This window comes from Lampetra planeri, chromosome 51, assembly GCF_965212315.1.
Source record: "Lampetra planeri chromosome 51, kcLamPlan1.2.h2, whole genome shotgun sequence".
Classification (NCBI taxonomy): domain Eukaryota; kingdom Metazoa; phylum Chordata; class Hyperoartia; order Petromyzontiformes; family Petromyzontidae; genus Lampetra; species Lampetra planeri.
The window spans coordinates 5,663,815-5,691,622 of record NC_136157.1 but is presented as its reverse complement, the minus strand read 5'-3'; the positions used below and the strand labels follow the sequence as shown (position 1 = coordinate 5,691,622).

Genomic DNA, 27,808 nt, shown 5'->3' with positions numbered 1-27,808 from the left:
TTAAAGGCATCGTTTAACAAGACAACACTTGCCTTCAAACCCATTGGTGAAAAAGAGAACAGTTTTTGTTTATATTCTTGGTTCTTTACCGAAAGAACCAAGAATATGAATCCCTGCAGTCACGAAAGCTTTAAATCAAAGTTTTTGTTTACATTATAATATAATGTTTACATTGTAATGTAATGTTTACATTATAATGTTTACATTGTAATGTAATGTTCACATTATAATTTAATGTTTACATAATGTAATGTTTCCATTATAATGTAATGTTTACATTGTAATGTAATGTTTACATTATAATGTAATGTTTACATTATAATATAATGTTCCCATTATAATGTAATGTTTACATAATGTAATGTTTACATTGTAATGTAATGTTTACATTGTAATGTAATGTTTACATTGTAATGTAATGTTTATGCGAGAGCCGGGGGCTTATGGGACCCCGGGGTCCAACCATCAGATTAATTTCATGAATTGTTAACTTTAATGTACACACGTGTAACAACACTGCACATTAATTCAAATGTGATACATTGAACTCAGGTGGGAGGTGATATTGGACACAGTGGTCCGGATGTCTTGTGACCCCCAATTAGTGCAAGCTGTCATTGTGTGAATTGTCAACATTAATGTACACACGTGTAACACTGTCAATTCATTCAAATGTGATAGCTTGTACTATGAAGGGGGGGGGGGGGGGGCGGGGGGTACAGGACAGAGTAGTCCAGTTGACCCCTAATATTTTTTATTAAAAATATTCAGGTTAAGAGAATTGGGGGGGGGGGGGGGGGCACAAGACATCTGGACCACCTTTTGCTGTATAGGCAACGTATCCAACACAAGTTTACAAGCATGATGGACAATGTCAGTGTGGAAACACAACCATGGACTTTTCAACCCACTCCATCGTAACCACTCTCTGCCCACTATTCGTGTGCTATTTAGGGCCATTTCCCAAAGACACCTCTTATATATTTAACCTTTTAAGGCCGCACAAAGTGTTATGGATGAACGTGTTGGGTTGTTTTTAAATCCTTTATATTAAGTTCACTTGCTTGCGCGCTTACGACCGTGCAAATCTTTCGGTCGTTTTTTTACCCACTTCCCGTGATCCAATCGAGCTGAAATTTTGCACACAGACTCGTTGTGCGTGACAATTAATTTTCGTGAAAATTTGTTTAAATTTTTTTACACTTTTTAGGAAAAAAAATGTATATGTAATTACCAATTGCTTAATGGTGGCAGGCAATCATCTGACCCATAGGTGGCAGCCATCTCAAGCCAGAGGACGAGATGACTCTAGCCGCCACGCATATAAAGGATTTATAGTGAAAAACTTTGTTTTTACGGGTTAATTTTTTAAATGTTATTATAATGGCTGCTTGGCGATTTGATTCTGTTCCTTGGCAATCGCCGCTTGCGGTCATCCTTGCAGTGGCGGCCTTCAGATGCGCATCTGCGGCCTGTCTTGAACGCTGTTCCTTCCAATATCACTGGTCAACACACTTTTTCTGGCATAAGGTATTCCAACGGTTGTAATGTAATTTTGGGGTGCCGATTCCAAATCTGGCATCAGTTTTTGTCTATCACATCAGGTTTTATGAGATATCAAATATTGCATTTTCAATAAAAACTGCGGAAGAAAAATATTAAATAAATGTGGATATCTACATAAAACTATATTGTAAACATACTATCCTAAAAATACAGCACCATATTTTAACACTAAAGCAGTCACTGACTCGCAACAACTTGCAATCATAAGTGACAGAGTTAATTTCGGGTAAATCAATGAAAATGGGGTATGCCGATAGCATAAAAATTAGATGTGATAGAGCAAATCTGAGATCAGATTTGGAATCAGCACCCTAAAACAGCTGCAAAAGTCCAGGCCAGAAAAAATGTTTTTTTTGTTGACCAGTGTATTAGGAAACCACTAGGAGTTATGGACTTTTAAATATACAGTAAAACATTGGATTGCGAGTAACTTGGTCTGCGAGTGTTTTGCAAGACGAGCAATTTTTTTGAATAAATATTAATTTGATAAACGAGCGAGGTCTTGCAATACGAGTAGCACGTGTGTACGCTTTGTCTGCCGAGCGTCACGTGATCACAACTGATGTACGACGAGTGCTTTGGATGACAAACACGTTTCCAGAACGAATTATGCTCGCAATCCAAGGTTTTACTGTATGTTGAAAAAACTAATTTCTTTATAACTGCAGTTTGTGTTTAGTTTGTCGTCGTCCCCCCGCACCCCTCAGATTAGCAACAACAATAATTAGTTAACAAAAAATCTCAACACATTCGCCACTCTCTGGCCGATTCACCTGCTCTGAAAAAGTATAATTTCATCTAACATCACATATATTTACAGTATTTATATTCCTCTTAAGGCTGTTTTTTTAGTTGTGCTTGTGCACCACAGCTAATGCAGTAATCGCCAAATAATCGACCAAAATGTAGTAATATAGGTCAGCGACAATATACGATTTTGCAAGCAACTAAATAAGTACGTGTCAAATACAGGCAATATAAATGAGTGCACCGTGGATGAACAGTAACACCCCGGTTTAAGTCGGAGATGTGTTCCTGAAAGTTGCGACGGATAAGGAGACAGGACGGACGATGCTGTCAGCGACGTGAGTGTGGGCTTGAGGCCACGTAAATCAGGTGGCGGTGTTAATCAAGTATTTGCGACTTTAAATGGGGAAGACGTAAATCGGGGCATTACTGTGAACGTTAAGCCAATCGTACACAAGCTTTTACATCATTGGAACCTCATTTGCCAGTAAAAAAATATGATAATTGGTTTTTTACCCTTTTATCTGGCAACAAAACTGACACCTGCGCCTTTTGGCGTCATCTGGTCCAACACCATTTGAGACTAGGCTCTAAGGAAAGCTGTCTCGGGTGTGGACCAATCAACTTCAAGGGCAGTGCATACATTATCAGAGTTATGTTTTTTGTTTGCATTATGACCGCAGGTATTGTGGTCAATGCAAACATGACTCCTTGTAAAAAAGGTGTCAGTTTTGTTGCCAAATAAAAGGGTAAAAAAACAATTATCGTACACAAGCTACTGACTGAACTTCATTAGCATCATTGATCAGCAGGTGCCACCCAGCCGCTAGACACAGCAACCACGTTACATTCACACGGTGAGCGGGAACCTGTAAAGGCCGGCACACGGCTCACGGCGGAGTGGGTGGGCCAGCACCACGCCCGGCCACCCTCGACTCCACGGTGGCGATCTTGACACATCGCGACCTCGGGGAAGCCCAGGACCAATGCAGATAATCGTCACCGGTGTTGGCCGTGAGCGGAAATCTCCGAGCTACGACGGCTGGACGCCGACCGCCTCCCCCGCGTGCTTCTTCTGGTGGCGTACGAGGTGGTGCTTGACGCGGAACGGCGTCCCGCAGACGTGGCACGGGTAGGGCTTCTCGCCCGTGTGGATGCGGCGGTGCGTGCCGAGCTCCGAGGGCCGCGCGAACGCCTTGCCGCACTCGACGCAAGCGTAGGGTCTCTCGCCCGTGTGGCAGCGCCGGTGCATGACGAGCCAGGAGCGGCGCGCGAACCCGCGGGCGCACACCTCGCACGCGTACGGACGCTCGCCCGTGTGGCTGCGCGCGTGCGTCGCCAGGAAGCCGGCGCGAGCGAAGCTCTTGCCGCAACGCTCGCACACGTAGGGGCGCTCGCCCGTGTGGCGGCGCCGGTGCAGCGTCAGGTTGGAGGAGTGGGCGAAGCGCCGGCCGCACTCCTCGCACACGTACGGACGCTCGCCCGTGTGGACGCGCCGGTGCGCGGCCAAGTGCGCCCGCTGCCCGAACGCCTTGCCGCACTCGGAGCAGGCGTGCGGCCGCTCGCCGGCGTGCGCCAGCTTGTGCGCCTGCAGGTTGCAGCGCAGCGAGAACGTCTTGCCGCACTCGTCGCACATGAAGGGCCGCTCGCCCGTGTGCGAGCGGCGGTGGCGGTTGAGCACGGAGGCCTGCGCGAAGGCTTTGCCGCACTGCTCGCACGCGAACGGACGCTCGCCGCTGTGCGTGCGCTCGTGCTTGCGCAGGTCGTGGCGCCGCGAGTAGCGCTTCCCGCAGACGCCGCACGCCAGTCCCGCCGAGGCGCCCCTCTTGCGGCGGCCGGGCCTGTGAGGGGGCCTCTCCATCACGTCCGTCGCGCTGTCGACCTCGCGATCCTCGACGGCTGCCCCCCCCCCCTCTCGGACGCGTCTCGCGCCGCTCCCCTTCCCCCTCCTCCTTCTCACCCTCCTCCCCTTTCTTATCCTCCTGCCGCTGCTCCTCCGTGGCACCCATGATGACGATCACCACGGCCGCGTCGTCCTTGTCTTGGCCCCACACGCTGGCGGCCGCCGCGTTGTGATACACGGACACGTCCTCCTGCACGCCGCACGTGCTCGAGGCTTCCGTGACGAGCTCGTGATGTCCGTGCTCCGTGCGCTGTTCGTGCTGCTCCTGCTGATCGTACTGCTCATGCTCCGTGTGCTGTCCGTGCTGCTCCTGCTGATCGTGTTCCATGTGCTGTCCGTGCTGCTCCTGCTGCTCGTGATACTCATGCTGCGTGTGCTGCTGTCCGTGCTGCTCCTGCTGCCCGTGCTCCGTGTGCTGCTCGTACTGCTGGTACTGCTCATCCTCCGTGACCTGTCCGTGCTGCTCCTGCTGCTCGTGATACTCATGCTGCGTGTGCTGCTCACGCTCAGCTGCGACCTCGGGGCAGGACTCCGCACCTGGTTCTGTCAGAGACGCCCCCCCTTCATCTGCGAGCGAGGGTCCAAAACGTACGTGAAAAATAAAGCCCTTCCCAAAATGAGACATAAGCACACACGCCTCTATGGTAAACAAATTATAAACTAAAAGCGTTTTTCTTATTTTACCAGGTAAGGCCCACTGAGCTATAGATCTTTTTTTCAGAAGTGACCTGGCCACAGATGATAGCTCAACCGAGTGGCTTATCATGTGGACATTTATAGCAACCAAATACTCTAAACGCATGTTTCTAAATATGGAGGGAACATCCGGAAGACCCGGAGAAAAATCCACGCGACCAGAGTGAGAGACATGAAATCTCCAAATACAGTAGAACCTCGGAGATCGAACGCACCAGAACTCGAACAAATCGGTATTCGAACGACATTTCCGAACATTTTTTGCCCCGGAAACCGAACGAAATTCGGAGGTCGAACGGCCAATCGTGACTTGAAAAAACCTGTACGGCTGAGACGCGTATGGCCAGCGTGCATGACGCTTGCCCAGACAAAGCGGACTCCCCTTCCAAACAATAACACCACCACCTCCTCCTCCTCACCACCTTCCACTCAAGCCATCAACTCTCCTTACTACATTTATTTCATTTATTCCATTTATGTATTGTGTTTCTTGTTTTTTTGTATGATTTTATGCATCTAATTACTGCAAACTTCGTGTAAAAATGCTTTATAATGAGAGATTTCCTTGTGTCTGGAACCAATTAATGTCATTTACATTCATTCTTATGGGCAAAATTAATTCGGTGTTCGAACAAATCGGTGTTCGAATGGCCTTCTGGAACGAATTAAGTTCGATCTCCGGGGTACCACTGTATACAGAAGGTGTCAGGTTCGAGATCGAACCCACGATCTCCTGCATACCAGGCGAGGTAGTTAGCGTCTCTCCATCGTGGTGATGCTACTGCATTGGCGGCGATGCCTAATCGCAGTTAACTAACGTCAATAACACTGCCCTTAAAAGTCAAAATATTTAACAAGCGACGTTTCGGGTACTGATCCGTCTTCATAGCCCATGAGTCGACTTAGGGGGAGGCCCATGTGCTATGAAGAAGGCCCGATGCCTGAAACGTTGCCTTTTTTGTACACATACAAAGATCCCCCCTGTAGACTTTACAGACTTCTGGGGCAAGTGCTGTTAGTGAATACCAATGAAGGCCGGCACACGAGGTGGGTGGTGGCCACCACCACGCCCGGCCGTCTTTGTCTCCCCAACGTTGACGTTTTTACACAAACATACAACGACCACCACACAGACGCCACCGCACAATCTCACCTGGCTGTACTGGGGTCACAGAAGCAATATGAATAATCACTTGCGTGCATTCGTTTGCAGGGTCACAATCTTCGTCTGCAAAACAAACAAAAGGCACGAATAATGCCGTTATCAAAATAACATCTTGCGCTGAGCATTTTCCAAACAAGACGCTTTCTATGAGACCTCCTTTACCAGTGGCAAAATATAGTAGTAGGTTTTTACCCTTTAAACCTACTACTATATTTTGTCACTGGTAAAGGAGATGTCTCATAGTGTAAATGCTTACCCCGAGCTCTCAATACTCTGATAGTGCGCTGTCTTTGAGTCGTACGCCTTTTGGTGTCATCTGGTCCAACACCAATGGAGACTAGGCTCTAAGGAAAGCTGTCTCGGGTGTGGACCAATCAACTTCAAGGATAGTGCATATCATTATCAGAGTTGTTTCTTTTTGTTTGCATTTTGACTGCTTGTGTTGTGGTTATTGCAAACATGATGCCTTGTATAAAGGTGTCAGTTTTGTACCAGTTGAAAGGGTAAAAACCTACTACTATAAGACGCTTTCTACCGCGCGTTTCTTGATCAATGTAGTTATCGGGATCAATCCGCTGGCGTCTTGAACCACCTAAGGGCCAGTGAATGTCTCTCAACCATGCAGGGTGCTAGCGCTGAATCCTATTCATCATCTGCCATGGTCTACCCTCTGCTGGACGAAGCCCTTCCCCAAGCAGTCGCCATCTCGCTCCGATTCAGATGATCGTCGCTGATGTTGACTGTGAGCGGGAATAAAACTGGTGGCCAGGTTCGGGGAAGCGCAGTGCGCTACCCACGATACCACTGCTCCCCACTCGCCTTACGCAAACAACGATCGCTCGAAGAGCATTTAACAGAATGTTAGGTTCAAGTCCTGCTCGAAGGCAACGATGAAGGCCGGCACGGTACACGAAGCACCGTGCCCGACGCCCTTTGTCTCCCCAGTGCTAATGTTTATGCACCGCCTTCAAATAGACATTTCAGGTTGAGTTTCAAACAATGAAACTATTTTTATTTTACCAGCGATTAGCTAATTTTTTAGAAGCGACCTGACCACAAATGATAGCTCAACCAAGTGGCTTACTGCGTGGAAATTTATAGCGAGCAAATACTGTAAACGCACATTGATGCTAAATGTGGAGGGAAAAACCGGAGGACCCGGAGAAAAATCCACGTGACCACGGGGAGAGAGACGCACAAACTAAAAATATACAACAGGTGTCAGGGTCGGATTCGAACCCACGACCTCCTGTATACCAGGCGAGGTCATCAAATGTCGCCACCATGGCGCCCAACATCTAGACGAGGCTTCGGACAGGTTCAGGATAAGCATCAATCGGTGTTGGCGGCCGTGACCGAAGTCGGGTCGCCATCCCCCGTGCCCCCTCACCGTCGTAGCTGTCTCCACGGTCCAGCACCTCGCGAAGCACGCGGCTCAGGTCGGCCTCGTGTAGCTCGCTCGGCTCCACGGCGACGAACTTGATGGACGGTGGTGGCAGTGGCGGTGGCGGCGATAGCGGCGGCAGCGGCGCGTTAGTCGCTCCGGGTCCCAGGCCTGGGCAGCGAGCGTGGGGGGATCGGGCGGATGCGTCAATTCAACCGTCGGTGGGTATTTTCGCGAGCAGTGAAATCAAACCGAATCGTCGTCGCATCACTCCGTTCGTCGGAGCCTCCCGCCGGCTGCAATTCAAATCCCAGATCGACTCCAAACTTAGTACAGTAAAACCTTGGATTGCGAGTAACTTGGTCTGCGAGTGTTTTGCAAGACGAGCAAAATTTTTCAATACATTTTAACTTTATAAACGAGCGAGGTCTTGCAACACGAGTAGTACGTGTACACGCTTTGTCTGCCGAGCGTCACGTGATCACAACTGAGCCGATGGTTCTTCTCTCTCTCTCTTGCTGCGGGATTGTGGGTAATCGTCTTCCATGCTCAGTCTCAGTCGGCGTGCCTCACTCGTATAGTCAACATCCGTGCGAGCATATACCGTTTACTATAGTGTTGTGACCACGTGTGTGTGCGTAAAGTGTCATTGGATAGGTTCCTTGTTAAAGTCGCACAAGAAGAAAAAGATTCCAGTGAGCCAACAGATGGCAGTGATTCCGTTAGTGATGGTGAAAGTCGTCCTACACAATAACCCTCCTCCTCCTCTCCTCTCTTCTCTCTCGTCTTCCTCACACCAGCCACGATTCAATTTAATGAATAAATGTGATTACTTTATATTACATTTTAAATAATAAAAATATAAAAAGATATTTTGTATCAATCATTTTTTCTTAATATTTTTGGGTTGTGGAACGAATCATCCGAGTTTCTATGATTTCTTATGGGGAAATTCGCTTTGATATACGAATGCTTTGGATTACAAACGTTTCCGGAACGAATTATGCTCGCAATCGGCCTCGGTCGTCCTCGCAGCAGTAGCCGTGGCGGCTTTTAGCTGGTCGTCAAACGAAGACAGATCACCGCATCGAGCGCTATCAGGTGCGCTTCTGCGGCCGTCTGGAACACTCTTCTATTCGATGTTAGGAAGGCACTGGAGTTATGAAATTTTAAATCTCTATTTAAAACTCATTTCTTTACGACTGCTTTTTGTGTTTAGGTTGTTGTCCTTCCCTCACACACTCCGATTAGCACTGTTGGTTACAATCTTGTTGAACTTTGTAGTTTGCTCTTCAACACACCGGTGGCGCTGCTAAAGCAGTAATAAAGTAACAGGTTTATTCAGGTGACTTGATTAATCGGCTGTGTTGGGTGGAGGAGGGTTTACAACACACATTTTACTTTTGTGATCCGACCCAAATTTTTGCTTTTCCATACATCTGTCTTTCCATATATCGCCACAACCGCCGCCACCACCACCGCCAACACAGCCTCTCGTGGCAGAGGCCTACACAGCGGGACTCACCCTGCATGACGCCCTGGCACGTGACAAGGTGGGAAGAGGTGGCCACCTCGACTGTCCACGGCGCCAGCACCTCCAGGCCGCACGAGAGGGGGGCCTCCTCCACTGCAGAGATGAGACAATCCCGGCAGGGATGAGACCCGACTAGCCATCGCCCGTGGCACGAAGGGTAACTCATCAGCCATCGCCGAATCGATCGACCCTCATCACCTTACCATTAGTACGGTTAGCTACGTACGGTGCGAAAGAAGTTCTACATACAGCGAGGACGAAGTGAGCAGGGACCAACGTGAAAAGGACGTCATCCTTTTCACGTTGGTCTCTGCTCACTTCACACATCGCACTACGTTCCATTCACCAAAGGCCTGGGTCAACAGGTCAACAGGTCAACAGGTCAATGCCATCGGTGCCACTGCACTTCGTCAGTTTCCTTCAAGCCGTTATATCCGGCGGTTCTGTCCACGGTCGACACCTGACCTCCGTGGTTCATTCTTACAGATTCACCACCACAACCGCCACCACTTGAGGTCTTCCCTTCAGTCTGGGCAAACTGCCCTCCATCCTACACATATCGACACCTCGCCTACTTATCCAATTACATCGACGACAATGAACAGAAACTTAAGATCTCTGCCCCCCATAGCAACACGGGCACTATTCCTTTCTCAAACACCTGGCAAGTAAACACTTAAGTTGACCTCTCTACTTGTCTTAAGTAAAAACTATTAAACTATTTGTATTTTACGAGGTGAGGTCCACTGAGCTACGTAGCTATTTTTCAGAAGCGACCTGGCCACAAATGACAGCCCAACGAAGTGGCTTATCGCGTGGAAATTTAAAGGAGCCAAATACTCTAAACGCATGTTTCTAAATGTGGAGGGAAAAGCCGGAGGATCCGGAGAAAAATACATACGAGCACTGGGAGAGAGACACGCAAACTCCAAATATACAGCAGGCGTCAGGGTCGGGATCGAACCCACGACCTCCTATAGACCAGGTGAGGGAGTTAACATCTCGCCGCGGTGGCGATATATTAAGTGGCTCGTGTAGCGTTTGCCACAGACAGATTAAACTCAACACAGTGGGGGGACAGGCCGGATAGTGGCGGTGATCAAAATAAAAGCACGGCGCGGCGGCCGGAGACCGACAGCCGCACAGGGGCGGGAGCGAGCGCCAGAGGTCGCAACCGGGTACCCGATACCCGTACCCTACCCTGGTGCGGCCGGGTACGGGTAGGCCGTGAGTCACTGGTGAGTCACCGTTTGTCACTCATTTCCCAACGTCTTGTCTCTTCTCACGATTCAAGTTCCTAGAATCAACCCACCCGCGCCTGCAACATGGCTTCATCCCAGAGGTCGCAATCGGGTACCCGATACCCTACACGATACCCGGCCGGGTACGGGTAGCCGGGTATCGGGTAGGGTACGGGTACCCGTTTGCGACCCTGGTGCGGCCGGGTACGGGTAAGGAATCAAAACCCGTTTGCGACCTCTGGCGAGCGCGCGGCCTCCGCGGCCCACCCACCCTCGTCGGCGCAGGCCCCGTGCTGCCGCTGGTGGCGCGCCATCATCTGCTTGGTGCGGAAGGCCTTGCCGCACAGCTCGCACACGAAGGGCCGCTCGCCCGTGTGCACGCTGCGGTGCTGCGCGATGGCCCAGGCGCGCGAGAACCCGCGGCCGCACACCTCGCAGCGGAAGGGCCGCTCCCCGGTGTGGCAGGCGCGGTGCTGCGCCAGCCACGCGGCGCACGCGAAGCCGCGGCCGCAGCGCTCGCAAGCGTACGGCCGCTCGCCCGTGTGAGCGCGCCGGTGCACCGCCAGGTTGGCCGAGTGGGCGAACGCGCGTCCGCAACGCTCGCACACGAAGTCGCGGGCGCCCGCGTGCTTCCTGGCGTGCACGGCGAGGTAGCGCGCCTGGGCGAACGCCTTGCCGCACTCGGCGCAAGCGTGCGGCCGCTCGCCGGCGTGCACCAACTTGTGCGCCTGCAGGTTGCAGCGCAGCGAGAACGTCTTGCCGCACTCGTCGCACATGAAGGGCCGCTCGCCCGTGTGCGAGCGGCGGTGGCGGTTGAGCACGGAGGCCTGCGCGAAGGCTTTGCCGCACTGCTCGCAGGCGAACGGACGCTCGCCGCTGTGCGTGCGCTCGTGCTTGCGCAGGTCGTGGCGGCCGCTGAACATCTTGGCGCAGACGCCGCACGCCGCCGGCTTGGGGTCGAGGCGCGGGCGCCCGCGGGGGCGGGGGAGGCGCGGGGGCAGCGTCGGGCTGCCCTGCCCCGTCTCGTCGCTCGCGACGTCCGTCGGCGGGGTCGGCGTCTCCACTGTGACCGCTTCTCCCGCTTCACGGCTACTAAGCGTGCTCCTCCTCGTCCTCGGGGGCTCCCTCACCTCACCTGCGCGTCCCTCCGCCGCGTCTCTGCCTTCTGCACTCACGAGTGGACATGCGCGGTGGTCAAGTGACCCAATTCATAGAGCTCCTTAAAAAACTAAAAAAACAGACCTCTTAGCTTGGAGATGTCAAGCAGCCTGAATATTACCAAGCACTCTGACGTCTTCACGATCACTAGAATGTCTAGGCAGTCTGACACACGTTTCAAGCATTGTTAATAACAGCGATGAAAAAAATACTTTATAGTTACAATCAAGCCCACCATTCCAGGCGGCTGGGAATTAATCTCCTAAGGAAGCCGGCAGCACGTGGAGCGAAACTAGGGACGTCGCGTTTGCAGCAACCCCCGCCCCCCCCCCCCGCCCCGAGCAAAACGTTTCATCTCCTCACCGCCTGTGCCATCGGGAGGCTGTGGTCCATCCCCAGCGGCGCTCGGTCCAGCGACGCTCGCTCCCCGTCTGCGTCTCTGCGTCCCCCGTGGACTGTCCCAACCGGGGTCCCGTCCCCCGCGCCCCCGACAACCTGGGCCCCTCGCATCCCCGGCTCCCCCGGGCCGCTCAACGGCCACGTCGTCGTCCGTGGCGCCCAGCAGAGGCGACGCGGGAGACTCGAAGTCAGCGGCCGCCCCGAGGGCTCCCGTGTCTCGCCCTGCGTGCAGCCGATTAAGACGCAGATCCCCCGTGTAGGCCTCGGCAAGGTAAGGTAAAAGTGTAAAAACAACGAGGCTACCTTTACCCTACCTTTTACCTTACCACAATACAATCACTCTACCCTACCTTTTACCCTTTAGCAGGTAAGGTAAAAGGTAAAAAGCAACGAGCCTACCTTTTACCCTACCCTTTACCCTTACCCCTTGGCATGTCGACACCTTTACCCTTTTACCCGGTAAAAAGGGTACAATTACCTTACCTTGCCGAGGCCTACTCCCGTGTAGGTGGCAGGGCGTGGCGGTCCCCCGTTCACCGCCGAATCTCAGAACACGTTAATTTTATTTATAGAGGCGTAACGCTGCTGCTTTTAAAGACATTGCACTCACCGCAGGGGACTGTAACGACACGACCGCACTCTATGATAGCCGGCGCCAAACTGAACCAGCCGCCCTCCCGCATGGCCTCTTCTGATTCCGTTCCGATGACGGAAAAGGTTGAACAGACCGTCAGGGCAAATTCTCTTCTCCATTAACTATTAATAGCGGCATGACACGCGAGGGGATGGCGGGGTCACAGCACCATGCCTGGCCGCCTTCGTCTCCCCAATGCTAATGTTTACACACCGCAGCAGGCGATTGTTTAAGGCTGAGTCGACCTAGAGGAGGCCCAGGACCGGTTAAAATATTCGTTGTCGCGCAGTGCACAAACCACTACAATAACACTCCCCCCCCCCCCAATTAAATACACACATGCGCAACAACAGGCATAAACTTTTCCCAGGGTGCATCACTGATCCTAGAGACTATTTTCAAATGTCGTAAAAAATGGACATAGGCACACCCCATGGGAGCAAGAACTGAGCTAAGATCAGATGTAGTGTTGTTATAAACGAAGGTGTGTGCTTTTATCAGAAGTTACCATTTGCCTTCACCCTCTCCTACCAGTGAAATACAAGCATGCTTGCTGCTATCGGGTTGTGACTATGTACCGCTTTTACTGAATAAACACTTCTGTGTAACTGGTTCAAAGTAAAATGACATTTACAACCATCAGTCTATGGGCCTCCCAGGCCAATATTTCCCACGGGCACGTGTTCTCCATCTCAGAGACTAATCGTCATAGTGTAGCCCGCTATATGTATGCCGCTGTACTATCTAAACGGCTGACTCAGGCCCTGTTTCTGCGCTGTACGAACGCTGGAACCATCAGCAGCAGCTGTAATACTGGGTAGAGAGGGGAGGGTGCGGAGGGGCTGGGTGGGGAGGGAGGGACTGGGTGGGGAGGGGAGGGTGGGGAGGGTGGGGCTGGGTGGGGCTGGGTGGGGAGGGGCTGGTCACCCCGTGGTGCCCTTATAAAACTCAACGTTTAACCTACTCACGCCGGCTTGTGCCCGCCCTCACAGTCGGGCATATTTGCGAAATACACCACGCCGCCGTTGACCCTGGCCATTGACCGAGCAACCCAACGTTCCTACCAGCTCCCTCCGCAGGAATGTGTTCGAGTTCTCTGAGGTCACCTTCACTGTGGTCGGAGATCCGGTGTGCAGATTTGGCACCGAGCTGCTCCTCTTCCCTGGATGAGTTTGCATTTACATCCATGCCTGGCGGTGTGAGAGGGACAGAGCATTCAATGCTATACGAATTACATGGTGGTGCACAAGAACAAATATCATGAGAAAAAAACAACACGTGTCAATAACACTTTTGCCTCAAAATAAAAAATATTTGTAACAGGTGACGTTTCAGGCAATTGCACAAAGTATTTGATGTGTTGTGAAAAAATGGCCATGGCCTGAAACGTCACCAATTAGATTTTTAATTTTATGTTGACGCACGTTTTGAGTTTCAGTCCAGACCGCTTTACAGTTTGTTCAATTCATCAATTATAACCCAAATTTTCAATACGATACGAAGCATACGCGTTCCGTGCAGAGGTCATTTCTGTGTGATCTCATCTGCTGATGACCGTGTGACCTGATGAGGCCAAGAGATTCATTCAGTCGACAGGATTATCTTGAATCTGTAGAATCCGATGGTTAGAGATCATTAAAAGTGTCTGGGTTAAGGCTAGGATAGAGACAAAGTTAATTCTATAGGTAAAATGGTAGTGTCATTTTCTCGGCTATAGTTAATGCAGGAGTCAGGATGTTGTTAGATGAATGGTCAAAGTTAATCAGGTCACGATTAAAGATATATTCAGCACTTGAGATAATGCCATTGTCAGGGTTAGGGCTAGGGCTAATCCAGGGGTCATAGTCTTAGGGTTTGAACCAGGGTCAGAGAGAGGTGGAATGCTTGGGTGAGAGCTAAGATCATGGTTATCGTCAGGGACAGGGTTACAGCCAAGGTGTGGGTAAAATACTCCGGTCAGAGTCAACGCAAGAGTCGGTGTTTGGGGTCAGTGTGGGAGGTCAGGTCAGAGATAATGCAAGGGTCAGAGCAGGGGTTAGGGTCATTGGAACAGGGATGGTTTGAGGGTGAGGGTTTTGTCTCGGATCAAGTTTAGGATCATGGCTAGAGAAAGGGTCAAAGCTAGGATCAAGACTAGTTTTAGAGTCGGGGCTAGGGTTAGGATCAAGGTTAGGATCGGGGCTAGGGTTACAAACACATTCCTGCGGAGGGAGCTGGTAGGAGCGTTGGGTTGCTCGGTCAATGGCCAGGATCAACGGCGGCGTGGTGTATTCCGCAAATATGCCCGACTGTGAGGGCGGGCACAAGCCGGCGTGAGTAGGTTAAAACGTTGAGTTTTATAAGGGCACCACGGGGTGACCAGCCCCTCCCCACCCAGCCCCACCCCCCCACCCAGCCACACCCTCCCCACCCAGCCCTCTCCACCCAGCCACTCTCTCCCCACCCAGCCCCTCTCTCCCCACCCAGCCCCTCCCTGCACTACGGACGGACGGACACAATAATCCCCTGTGGGCTGGTGGAACCAGGTGGTTCCTACCAGTATTAAGGTTAGGATCAGGGCTAGGGTCAGGATAAGGGTTTGGGGTTAGAGTCAGGGATGGAGCTAAGATCACTGCTAGGGTTTAAGATCAGGGCTATGGATAGGATCTTCTTTAGGCCCAGGGTCAGGATCATGGCAGGGGTCAGGATCATGGCAGGGGTCAGGATCATGGCAGGGGTCAGGATCATGGCAGGGGCCAGGATCAGGGTTCGGGCCAGGGTCCTGGGAACCCCAGGATTACCTGAATCTCAAGGCCCAAACCTCCCTCCCCGCGAGGATTTCTCCACGATGCCGGCCCGCCCGCCTGCCTCCTCTCTCTCCCCGTGCTCTCGGAGTGAGACGCGTGGAGCCAGGGACACGGGAGGACACAGAGTGACACGGGAGAGACACGAGGTCGTGACAGAGGAGACGACTGCTGCCACTCGACTTGTAGGGGCAGCAACAACTTGAGCGTGCCATAAACCGGCGTGGATCGATTACCGGTTTGGATCGATTACGTCGGTGTCGATTTGCAAAGTTGCCGATTCCGTTGGCGTCGATTCCGCACGTTCACGCAAAGCTTCAGGGGTAGTTCATTAACGTGGCCAACGTCATCCATAATATAGAGGTTTTTTGGGGGGTTAGATCGCCTAAATAAGGGGTGTCCAAACCTTTTGCAAAGAGGGCCACATTTGATGAAGTGAAGATGCCCGAGGGCCAATAGTTCCTTTGGACATTGTTTTAACCACAAAAGTTACGTGGAAACACACACTGTTATAAAACAATTTTCATTGTCACAATTACCTTTATTTTCCAAATGACATTGTAACCAAATATAAGCCACTCAGGCAGACGGGAACAACTCTAAAAACGCAATTCTGCCTTTCATTCAGTCAGATAACATTGAACAAACTGTATAGAATACCTTAAATTTCCATGAGATAAATATCTTTGCCTCATGAACATTTTAAACAGGAGTTATAAGTAATGCAAAGTGGTCTGTTATCATTAAACTTTAAAACAAGTGCATTTTGCCCTTGTCTTTTACAAGATCTTTCAGAAAGCAATAGTTTGTGTCACATCTACAGGTACATAACATCAACAGTTATAACCAAATCTTATTCAAGAGTTTAATAAAACAAGTGCCATAAGTCCAAGTGCATTAGTGTGCTTTAGGCTTTTCACTGTTAATAGTGACAGATGTTACCGTTCAAAACACTCAATTTCAGATTGATCAAGGAACAGATAACTTGCTGACACTAATGAGAAGGGTGATACTGAGATCTACATTTCAGTAAAGAGATCAGGTCTGGCTTGAGGACAGTGGTTGAGATGCGTAAAATGTCACGCAAGTGGGAGTCACTCATCCTTGACCTCAATCGGTTCTTGTTTAAGTTCATGACTGAGAATGTTTGCTCACACAAATATGTGGAGCCGAATAAGCTCAGCATTTTCTTAGCGAATGACCGCATTTCTCTTTTTTGCAGTCGCCATGGCAGAAATGACTCGAAAAGGGTTTGCGGCACGGATGCAGAGACAGATATAATTAGAATGGTGCTGCCACCGTTTGGTGAAAGGAGGAATTACAACTTTAAAGTTTTATGATTCATAAGACCGAAGCTGCGGGCCGTATGAAATCTGACCGCGGGCCGGACTTTGGACATGCCTGGCCTAAATATATGAATGTGTCGTTAAACCCGCCACCCGACACAGATAATTTGTAGTAATGTTTGTCACGTAAACAGAACGTGCCAATTCGTTACTAGTCCAGCACCACCAGTGTGTTCTGTTTACGTGACAAACCTTACTAATGGGCTGTGCCGTGTTTAACGACACATTTATATTTACTCGATCTAACCCCCAAAAAAACAATATTATGGATTATATTGGTCGCGAAATCCTAAGTGTTTAACGTGTTCTAATAAACACATTCCTGCGGAGGGAGCTGGTAGGAACTTTGGGTTGCTCGGTCAATGGCCAGGGTCAACGGCGGCGTGGTGTATTCCCATAGACTCACATAGAGACCCATAGACTCAGACAGAGACCCATAGACTCACATATAGACTCATAGACTCACACGAAGACCCATAGACTCACGAGACCCATATACTCACACAGAGACCCATATAATCACACATAGACCCATAGACTCAGACAGAGACCCATAGACTCACACAGAGACCCATAGACTCACACGAAGACCCATAGACTCACACGAAGACCCATAGACTCACACAGAGACCCATAGACTCACACGTAGACCCAGAGACTCACATAGAGACCCATAGACTCACACATAGACCCATAGACTCACACGGAGACCCATAGACTCACATATAGACTCATAGACTCACACGAAGACCCATAGACTCACACGAAGACCCATAGACTCACACGAAGACCCATAGACTCAGATATAGACTCATAGACTCACACGAAGACCCATAGACTCACACGAAGACCCATAGACTCACATATAGACGCATAGACTCACACGAAGACCCATAGACTCACACAGAGACCCATATACTCACACAGAGACCCATATAATCACACATAGACCCATAGACTCACACGAAGACCCATAGCCTCACACGAAGACCCATAGACTCACACAGAGACCCATAGACTCACACGTAGACCTAGAGACTCACATAGAGACCCATAAACTCACACATAGACCCATAGACTCACACGGAGACCCATAGACTCACATATAGACTCACACGAAGACCCATAGACTCACACGAAGACCCATAGACTCACACGAAGACCCATAGACTCACACAGAGACCGATAGACTCACACGTAGACCCAGAGACTCACATAGAGACCCATAGACTCACACATAGACCCATAGACTCACACGGAGACCCATAGACTCATATATAGACTCATAGACTCACCCAGAGACTCATAGACTCACACAGAGACCCATAGACTTACACGGAGAACCAGACTCACACAGAGACTCATAGACTCACACAGAGACCCATAGACTCACACAGAGACCCATAGACTCACACAGAGACCCATAGACTCACAGTCAAGATTTAAACGAACATTATTTAATCATCGCGATGTGCAACGCTCATGAAACATCTAATTATGTTATCCTAATTTAAACACTGAGTGGGGGGCAGAGGTCGCAACCGGGTACCCGATACCCGTACCCTACCCGATACCCGACTACCCGTACCCGGCCGGGTACGGGTACCCGTTTTCGACCCTGGTTCGGCCGGGTACGGGTAGGCCGTGAGTCAATGGTGAGTAACTGTCACTCATTTCCCAACGTCTTGTCTCGTCTCACAATTCAAGTTCCTAGAATCAACCCACCCACGCCTGCAACATGGCTTCATCCCAGAGGTCGCAACCGGGTACCCGATACCCAGCTACCCGTACCCGGCCGGGTACGGGTAGCTGGGTATCGGGTAGGGTACGGGTACCTGCTTGCGACCTCTGGTGGGGGGGGACGCGTTCATCATAGAGCCTCTGACTGTCGTGGAGACGCCGAGAGAAATCGATTCAAAACAAATGGGAATAATTGAGAATCGATGTGCGTCACGTGACGACGGTCCTCCGCCCCCACCCTTCTCCGCCCTCGCTCCTCACCGGAACCCCCCTTACCCCTCCTACCCCCACTACCACACGCGCTGCGATTGGTCCGCACATCCCCCCCCCCCTACAACCGCCACACGCTCTGTGATTGGTCGGCATTCACCATTACCCCGCCCTCCCTCCATCGGTATCCCCCTCAACTCCCCCCCCCCCGCCACAGCACGCGCTGCGATTGGTCCGCATAGCTCCCCCACCCCCGATTTTTCCGCACAGCCCCCCCCCCCACTACTGCCACACGCTCCACGATTGGTCCGCATATCCCCCCACCCCTCACCCTTCCCCGCCCCCATTGGTACACCCCTCACCCCTCCCACCCCCCACCGCAACACGCCCCACGATTGGTGCTCCCCCCACCCATCACCCCGCCCTCACATCCCCCCCCCCCCGCAAACCGCACGCGCTGCTATTGGCCAGGCAACAGCCCTCCCCCACTGCCCCCGCTTCCCCCCGCCGCGTGACGTCACCGCGGGCGCGTGGCAGAACAACCCCCGCCGCCGCGAGCAACTCATCTCCCCCCCTCCTCTCCTCCCATTGGCTCCGGGGCGCCGGTCACGTGGCGCCCCGTCGACCAATGGGAGACGTGAAAGAGAGACGAGAGATGGCGGCCGCTGGTGGTGGTTCTTCGTCGTCTTCCCGCGGCGCGGCGCGGAATGGGGGCCTCGAGGTGACCGCCGCCTTCCTCCCTCCCTCCCTCTCTCTCTCGCCCCCCTCCACTCCCCTCAGACTCCTCGGCGTGCGAGACGTTCGGTTCACGTGCGAATGCGATCGGTGCCGCCGCCGCCACCGTCTCCGTTGTTGCGCGCTAGTAGTAGGGTGCACCTAGCCTGGCACGCGTGGTGTTTGCATCCAGGCTGGTACGTGAAGTGTGCCGAGCCTGGCACGCGAGGATCAATGTTCCGATTAATCGATTATCTTGTCCAATTTGCGCCGCCTATGATGCGGTCTCGTCGTCCGTGCACTGCCTCGTAATTTATCACTGTTATTAACTCTTTAATATTACAGGACATCGTTTTTTTAATATATACTTTAAATATATACTTTTATATATATACTTGACATTATTCGTCGATAAAGCGCACGCGGGCACGATTAGATACGGTGCGACTTCAACTGATGACTTGATTGATCATGACGCGTCTGCCGATATAATCAGCTGTAGCTATGTTCGATCTACTGCTGGATTAAGCCCTCAAGTCTCCCTCTATCTCAAACCTTTAATGTAAGAACCCCCCCCCAGAAACCGCTTCAAACACTGTAGATCCAACTTTATCACCGCAGAGGCAGATACAATGCGTTATTGTGTGCACCGTCCACTATAACTACGCAAGTCAGTCCGCTTGCCACTGATGGCACTTATTTTAGATTCAAACTCCTGTCATCCTGTCAGATCTTATTCGTTGTTCATCTCTTCACTGGCTTCCTGCCAAGTCTTCAAGCAGCATTGTTAAAAAGAAAAAAACAGGAATCCATCCTGGGTGGCTTTGTGAGCACAATGAGACATATGGTAGCGTTTGATGGGGGGGTCATCGGTGTCTGATAAAATCAAAACTATGTTTTATTTTACCAGGTAAGGCCCACTTAGCTATATATACTGTATAGATATAGATTTTTCAGAAGCGACCTGGCCACAAATAATATCTCAACGAAGTGGCTTATCACGTGGACATTTATAGCAGGCAAATAAACTTTAACAAAAACTTGAGTGGGCATCGAATATGGTTGCTCATTTTTTTTGTTATCCTGACTCGAATGTGCAGCCTTTTGTTATTGTGTGAACATTGGCATGTCACGTTCACGAAATTCGTTCAGCTGGAGATCTCTTCCAGAGACCGGGACCCGACTCTGAACACGACAGAGCGTGCGTCAACGAACTTACCCCGGTGCCATCGGATTCCTCCTCCAGTATAAACACAATATTATCTTTAGATTTAAAGCTTTCGTGACTGCAGGGATTCATCTTCTTGGTTCTTTCGGTAAAGTCACGTAGAATGGAAATAATAAAATAATAAAAAATAATACAAGAATTCTCACGACGTTTCGGCTGCAACGCAAGCAGCCGTCCTCAGGTGGAGAGCAGGTCTGTCGAGAAGACAGAGTCTGAAATGTCGAGTAGACAGAGTCTAAAAGTCTACTCGGCAGACCTGCTCTCCACCTGAGGACGGCTGCTTGCGTTGTGGCCGAAACGTCGTGAGAATTATTTTATTATGTTTTACTATTATTATTTTATTATTTCCATTCTACGTGACTTTACCGAAAGAACCAAGAAGACACAATATTCTCATTCTGAACTTGGGGCGATGTCGGATGGTCAAACGAAACGTTGAAATAACATTTAAGAGCTGGACAATATCAGGTTGGTTGGGAGTTCCTTTGGAAAGCTGTGCTCAATTTATCAAGGGTAACATACAAAACGTGTCCAAAGTAGAATGCGTTTAATCTGTACTGCACCGCTTGGTAACGTGGTTCAGAAAACGCGGTCGCTACCGAAAAATATTGCAACGTGAAAAGCAGACGGAAAAATCATGGAGCGATGTACCCGTGGAATCGCATTTAAAGGAGGAACGCGTGGGTGAGAGACCGTACCACGGGGCAATTGAGACACGTCACGGCGAGAAGGGATGGTGGCAGATGGTCAAGAATAATAACGGCGTGGCAGACGAGAGATGTCGTAATACGGTCGAGCGCGGACGCCAACCACGGCTATGAAATCAACTCAAAAGGCACCTCCGATTAGGAACTGTTGGCTACGTACGGCGCGAAAGAAGTTCAACGTACGAGATCTAGGTCAGCCGCATGCGGCTCTTTTTAAGGACTGCTTCGTGACATCGTTTATTAAGCACCACCCTCTCTAGACGTATTCACATGCATTGCGGTTCTTGAAACTTTTTTTTTACCGAATTCTAAAATAATGGCGGCTTCTTGTTATTTTTGTTGCCAGCCCCTGGTGTAGGTGGATAGTTGCATCCCAGTATCGTGAGCGATCGGTTAGGGGAGGGACGCCTTCATGTAGAACTGCAATTTCCATGGCTGATGATCATAAATAATCGCCTTCCGTGAATTGTCTTCGGTAAATATTGTGAATATTACCTTCGGGATTTTTGTTAACCAGCAGAATTTGTTTGAACACGTGCAAACTCTCGACCGGATTTTACCTCCTGGGTCTCATCAGCAGGCAGGCGTGCCAAGCAAGAACATGCTGCTGCTTTACAAAGTGTTGTTGGAAAGTGCTGTCTTTCTACGCCCATTTAGGGGCCGTTTTTCTCAAAAAAACAATGGAATAATTTGACATCGCTTTGTAAATTCGTGGCTGGATGAAGTCCTGCCCACGCCGTGTTGGTCTGTGGAGTTCTTTGGACATTCTGTACCATACTGGTCAGTGTGGGTTGGTAAAGATGAGAAGGGGGTGGGGTGGAGGCCCAGGACCGGTTCAGATATCACCCGCTTGCCACGAATGTTATCTGCGGCCGGGGCATCTTTGTCTTCGTTATCGGAATTTGGGGGGGGGGGCAAGCTGAGACTGAGCCGCCGTTTTGTTTTCCCGCAGCGGAGGAATGACGACGAGCCGGTGAAGGTGGACAAGTGGGACGGCACGGCGGTGAAAAACGCCTTGGACGACGCCGCTAAGAAGGTGCGTACGTGTGCGTGTATGTTGAACTTAAGTTGGTACAGCAGCGGGTACAGCTGGTGCATCTACCGGTAATCTCAGTCGGCCAACGCATGGCACCTGCCTCTGCCGTGGCCTCCTGTCAGCGAGCCTTCGACACTTCACGTGACCTCGGTGCACCCGGCCTGGCACAGGCGCAGTGGTGACGTCACTGTCACTTAGTGGCGAATGGCGGGTAATGGTATTGATATGTTTAACTTCTTGGAGAATCTTCTTGGTTCTTTCGGTAAAGTCACGTAGAAGGGAAATAATAAAATGATGAAAATAAAACATAATAAAATAATTCTCACGACGTTTCGGCCACAACGCAAGCAGCCGTCCTCAGGTGAAGAACAGGGCTGTCGGAAAGACATCGTCTGAATGAACACCACCAGGCTTGGCAGCATATATTTAAGCTGGGTTGGAGGGGGGAAGGGGCGCCTTGACAAAGGCATTTGCATATCAAGAGGAATTTAGCATATTTAGGGAAATGCAGATATGGGATTAGTCACTACTTGTGTAGGAGGTGGGGGGGGTTTTCAAAGTCATATTATGCCCGTGCATTATGCAGTATGCAGGATTAGCAGCATCAAAGGGAGGGAGTAGGGTTAGCAGTAATAGAGGGAAGGAATTTTAACAGTAAGGAGCTGCAGCAGCTTAACCACCACGTAAAAAAACTAGAGAATGTTGACGCGAGGGGTAATCCATGGGCCGTGTTTCGAGCGCAGGTGCTGTTGGATAACTACGTCTACGAAGAGAACTTCCGCCTCATCGATTGCCGACTGCTCATCTGCACCGTGTCCTGTGGCTTTGCGCTGTTTGCGCTCGCCTGGGACTACCTGCACCCCTTCCCCGAGTCCCGCACCATCCTCGTCTGCTGCGTTGCGTCATATCCCTCGTGCTCGCTCGGGGGGGCGGGGGGGTGGGGGGTCACCCGTTTTCACCCTTCGGGAAAGCCGGTCCAGCGTCCGGCGCACGTGATTGTAACGTACGAGCACCTGCGTGTCGACAAGTCTTTTTGGGGGGATTGTTTAGCTGTACTTCGCCGCGCTGGTCATTGCGCGTTGGTCAAGGTTGGGTGGCGGCAGCGCAGTATTGGTTTGGACATCAGCCATGGCCAGGGAATCCAACTCAGGCTTGCTGGGTTGAGAGCGCCGTGCTCAGCGCTTGTGATCCTAGCAGACCGTATTCCGGATCCCTGTCACGGATAACATCAGTGGCAGAGCGATTTATTTGAAACGGTCCTGAACATCCCATTTACTGACCTGCACTGACAAGGTGAAATATGGTTGAATGATCTGCAAGGACCTGAATGGCTAGGTAAGGGGTGGGGTAGTTTGGGGGGGTGGGTGGTGTTGGGCTGGGTGGTGTGGGGGGGAGGCGGTGGTGGGTGGTGTTGGGCTGGGTGGTGTGGGGGGGAGGCGGTGGTGGGTGGTGTTGGGCTGGGTGGTGTGGGGGGGAGGCGGTGGTGGGTGGTGTTGGGCTGGGTGGTGTGGGGGGGAGGCGGTGGTGGGTGGTGTTGGGCTGGGTTGTGTAGGGGGGAGGCGGTGGTGGGTGGTGTTGGGCTGGGTTGTGTTGGGGGGAGGCGGTGGTGGGTGGTGTTGGGCTGGGTTGTGTTGGGGGGAGGCGGTGGTGGGTGGTGTTGGGCTGGGTTGTGTTGGGGGGAGGCGGTGGTGGGTGGTGTTGGGCTGGGTGGTGTTGGGCTGGGTTGTGTGGAGGGGTGGTGGGGAGGGGGTGCCGTCTACCATCAGTGGGTTGACGTAAGGGCTGCACTGGTGTACATATGTACGCTGGTTGTGATTGGTTGTCTTTAGAAGTGTGCCGTTTGAACGGCGGCGCGCGCATCTCCCCAGCGTTGCTTTTCCTTGACGGACGCCACACGTACTTCCTGCTCATGGTGTTCCTGACGGTCTACACCTCCTACGTGGAGCAGAACACCTTCCTGGTCGCCAAGGAGAAGGACCGCTCGGGCCTGGACCCCGACAACACGTGGACACTCGCCTCTGGCATAAAACGGTGAGGGGCTACCACCACCACCACCCCCCGGTCTCCCGTCTCGTGATGTCGTGTTTTAAATGTTAACGCCCACGTGGGCGTAAGCTCGCGTGCGCCTGCGCCTAAAGCACGCACCTGTGGTTTTGAGTAAAAGGTGGTGAGCCGTTAACTACCTCGCCTGGTATATAGCAGGTCGTGGTTTCGATCATAGCCCTGACAACTGTATATTAGGCGTTTGCATGTTTTCCTTGTGGTCGCATTGATTTTTCTCCGCGTCTTCCGGTTTTTCTCCTAAGCATTCACAGTCAAAGTGCATTTAGAGTATTTTGTCTGCTATAAATTTCCACACGATGACAAGCGGCTTCATCGAGCCGTCATTCGTGATGGTTAGGTCACTTCTGAAAAAGAGCTGGTAAAATAAAATAAAAAAATTCTAGTTTAAAAGGTAATTACTGGGCCTGTTGGTCCAAACTCCATTGCATTGCCTTTCTTGATCACGTGCTCTGGACCGCCAGCTTATACACTCGATAAACTTCTCACGCCTCCATGAGAAGTATCTCGTGGGCTTATCTACACCCTTCGGGGGAGGGTATTTTGGTTTCGTGCCTCGCCAAACGTCTTAGAAGTGGTGGAAGCCACCCACACTTTGCTTCAACACGTGCGGTGGTACCTGCTGTCAATCTTGTCAATGGGGGGCCAGAGGGACCTAATGTAACCTCTTTGGCACCGCCACACGTAGCCAACCGGGCTAATTGGTTGGCTATGACCTCGCAGCTTTGTTTCAACTGCCGGTTACTTGAGTGTTCTTCACTCCACACTTAGAAACATGCGTCTTGTTGGTTTAGATTACTTGGGTGCTTTCAATTTTCACGTGATAAGCCACTTCGTTGCGGACCATTTGTGGCCAGGTCGCTACTGAAAAAAGCTGTAAAGCTCTGTGTGCCTTACTTACCTGGTAAGATAAAATGAATTCTAGATTTGAAGCTTTCGTGACTGCAAGAATTCATACTCTTAGGTTTTGTCGGTAAAGTCACGTAGGTAGAAATAAAGAATAATATATTATTTTATTTCTATGATTATTTCTATGATTTTTATTAATTATTATTTATTTTTACCTACGTGACTTAAGAGTATAAGATAAAATTAGTTTATTTTTATATATATGTTAAGTGATTTGTTTACCTTTCTCTGTACTTGGCAATGTTGTTTTTGTAATGTAACGTTCTGACCTGCCCCCTTACTGGGCAATCTGTGAAAAAGAGCTTCATACTCATCGGATTCCTCCAGTAGAACTACATATTTTGATCACTTGGCAATCCTCTTAACAGGCCGGAGACTCCCTTATGGGGGTACCGGCTCGCTGGCTCCGTTGTGTTGGTGCCGCGCCGTTCACCTAACGCCGATCGCGCGCGCCCGTAGGTTTGACGACAACTACACCCTCAAGATGACCTTCAGGGACGGCAAGAGCGGTCGGCACCGCGAGAGCGAGTTCACCAAGTCCGTGGCGAACTTCTTCGACGAGAACGGCCTCCTCCTCGTCGACCTCTTTGAGCCGGAGGTGTCCAAGCTGCACGACGGCCTGTCCAGGGGCAAGAAGACGCAGTAACGCGGTGTCACGTGGGGGGGGGGGGGGGGTCGTGCGGGGTCACATGCGGGGTCACACGCGGGGTCACGCGGGGCAGAGAAACAGGAGCGTCGTCAAAAATGTGCTCGTTTTGCGATCCAAGTGAGAGGACGGCGTGGACGGCGACGGAAATAAAATCCACAAAACCCAGGACGACGTGAAGTGAAGCTAAACTAAAAAAAATAAAGTTGCTTTTCTTAAAAAGGTGGGCGTTATAATTTTTACGAAGTTTTTTTGTCGTCGTCGTTTTTCTTTTCCGCCTTTGTGCCGCTGCTTAATTTCAATTGTTGCCATTTAAAACGTGAAGCAGTTTTTTCCCCATTCGAAAACCCAGAAAGCGCACCCCCCCCCACCACCCACAGGCAGATCCACGCATCGTGTTGAATAAAACAAGTGACATCGATCACCCATCGCCTGACCGTCCTTCCAGGGGCCTGTCCTGCGCAATCGATGCGCAGCTACAATACACGTGACTCACTCACGCTTTGTTTACACGTGCGGTCGTCGGGAGACCGCGCGAACGCCGCCAATCAAACTTCATTTCCACAGGAACGTCATGCAATTTTGGGTCGGTGGGTAGGTGGGATAGACCGTAGCTCTGGATTTGAAGCCAGGATCTTGGTGTCCGCTGCGCTTCCCGCGATCGAATGGGGATCCACTTAGCCACCGTGGGCCGTATGCCCACCGCGTTCTCTTTAAAGTCGCTCAGCCGTCGTTTGCAGCTGCTGAGAAGCACGGGGTTTGTTTGAAGTGGGGTTGGTGGATTGCTCGCAAACAATAACCTTCATTCATTTACCCTTGTTTCAAGTACCTTTATTTGGCCAGAGGTCACCAAATGCTGTACAGAGCTAAAAGGGTTATGGAGAGACAGGAAAAGGTGACGATAAAAGCACCGGGCCAGTGATAGGAACAACCCCACCACATAAAGACCCAAAGGAAAAAAAAACTAAACAATGTGTTTTTAATTATGTGAAAAGGCCTTTAAGAATTCACGTGTGCTCTGGTGGGATTTGAAGCCAAATGCGTGAGGCAAAGCCGCAAGGTGTGGCTGTACAGAAAGTAGGTTGCCGACTTACCAGTCCAGCGTTATCCATTCATCCCCTCGTACTGATGAAGTGACCAGTCACATTTTCACGTTTACTTAGAAGTTCATCATATACCCCATATGTACCGTTCGTTCAAAAAGGGCACTGCATATAACGCACCGTTTCAAGTATTTCTATGACTTGGTCATTTTCATGTAAAAGTTTATACGAACTGTGCCGCCGAGTGATTGTTTTAGGAGCTCGTCGAGAAAAGAGACGGAAACCAGCAAAACGCATGCTTGTGTAGTATTTTTACGAACATTTAGCCTCGCAGTAACCTGCTTGTGTACCGGTTATCGCTTCTCATTATTTGCAGTTATGAAGCACAGGCGGTCGTTGGGAGGGTTTGAAGGGACATGATGAGACAAGTCTGTGAAGCTAAGGGTTTCTTAAATACAATGCATTGTAACGATTCAGTCTGTGTGGCATTGGTTTAAAACGTACAACGGATGGGGGGCTGCGTTTGCAAATTGGTCTGCGCTGGGTGGTGAGCCGAACCGCGATTATCCGCAGAGTTTGTGATGGCAACTTACGATGCCTTCCTGGTGCTCGTGTGGATTCGGTGTGGTTTGCATAAATGAACAATTTGGCAAAAGGTGTGTGCCAGTTTGGAAGGTCCTATTGCCCACCCCAGTGGTGGTGCTTATGTACTGGAGGTAGCGAGGGTTGGCAGATCTTCGCACAAATGTTGTGAAACTTCCCCCGTGGGCGTTGAGGAGGAGCCTTATTCTTAGGTTTTTCGGTAAAGTCACGTCGATAAAAAATAAAAATTCATAAAAGTAAAATAAAAAAAAATCACGACGTTTCGGAGGCAACACAAGCTTCCGTCTTCAGGTGGAACCGTTACAGCCCGACTGCTGTATCAAGTAAGAGAGAGTCTGCGGTGCACCGAACGTGG

At 50.7% G+C, this 27,808-nt stretch overlaps 2 protein-coding genes across 2 annotated transcripts; one reads left to right on the top strand and one right to left on the bottom strand.

The window, feature by feature from the left end:
- Positions 1-470: 470 nt before the first annotated feature.
- LOC144734559 (uncharacterized) lies at positions 471-18,452 on the bottom strand. Its single transcript, XM_078616805.1, has 9 exons — positions 15,208-18,452; positions 13,534-13,617; positions 11,758-12,015; positions 10,508-11,401; positions 8,987-9,088; positions 7,468-7,632; positions 6,066-6,140; positions 4,274-4,783; positions 471-4,227 (listed from the first exon to the last, which is right to left on the bottom strand). Exons 2-9 carry the CDS (start codon positions 13,613-13,615, stop codon positions 3,347-3,349), a joined length of 2,967 nt encoding a protein of 988 aa, XP_078472931.1. The 5' UTR covers positions 13,616-13,617; positions 15,208-18,452; the 3' UTR covers positions 471-3,346.
- A 617-nt stretch (positions 18,453-19,069) lies between these two features.
- SPCS2 (signal peptidase complex subunit 2) lies at positions 19,070-27,323 on the top strand. Its single transcript, XM_078616744.1, has 5 exons — positions 19,070-19,227; positions 22,108-22,191; positions 22,935-23,095; positions 24,088-24,222; positions 25,621-27,323. Exons 1-5 carry the CDS (start codon positions 19,135-19,137, stop codon positions 25,805-25,807), a joined length of 660 nt encoding a protein of 219 aa, XP_078472870.1. The 5' UTR covers positions 19,070-19,134; the 3' UTR covers positions 25,808-27,323.
- Positions 27,324-27,808: the final 485 nt, after the last annotated feature.

Coding starts and splice junctions, on each gene's coding strand:
- LOC144734559 (XM_078616805.1), bottom strand. CDS start 13,615: ATGGATGTAAATGCAAACTCATCCAGGGAAGAGGAGCAGCTCGGTGCC. Junction 11,402..11,757: donor GCCTCCCGATGGCACAGGCG/GTGAGGAGATGA, acceptor TCGTGAGTGCAG/AAGGCAGAGACGCGGCGGAG. Junction 9,089..10,507: donor CGGGGCCTGCGCCGACGAGG/GTGGGTGGGCCG, acceptor TCATCTCTGCAG/TGGAGGAGGCCCCCCTCTCG.
- SPCS2 (XM_078616744.1), top strand. CDS start 19,135: ATGGGAGACGTGAAAGAGAGACGAGAGATGGCGGCCGCTGGTGGTGGT. Junction 23,096..24,087: donor CTCGTCTGCTGCGTTGCGTC/ATATCCCTCGTG, acceptor CGGACGCCACAC/GTACTTCCTGCTCATGGTGT. Junction 24,223..25,620: donor CTCGCCTCTGGCATAAAACG/GTGAGGGGCTAC, acceptor GCGCGCCCGTAG/GTTTGACGACAACTACACCC.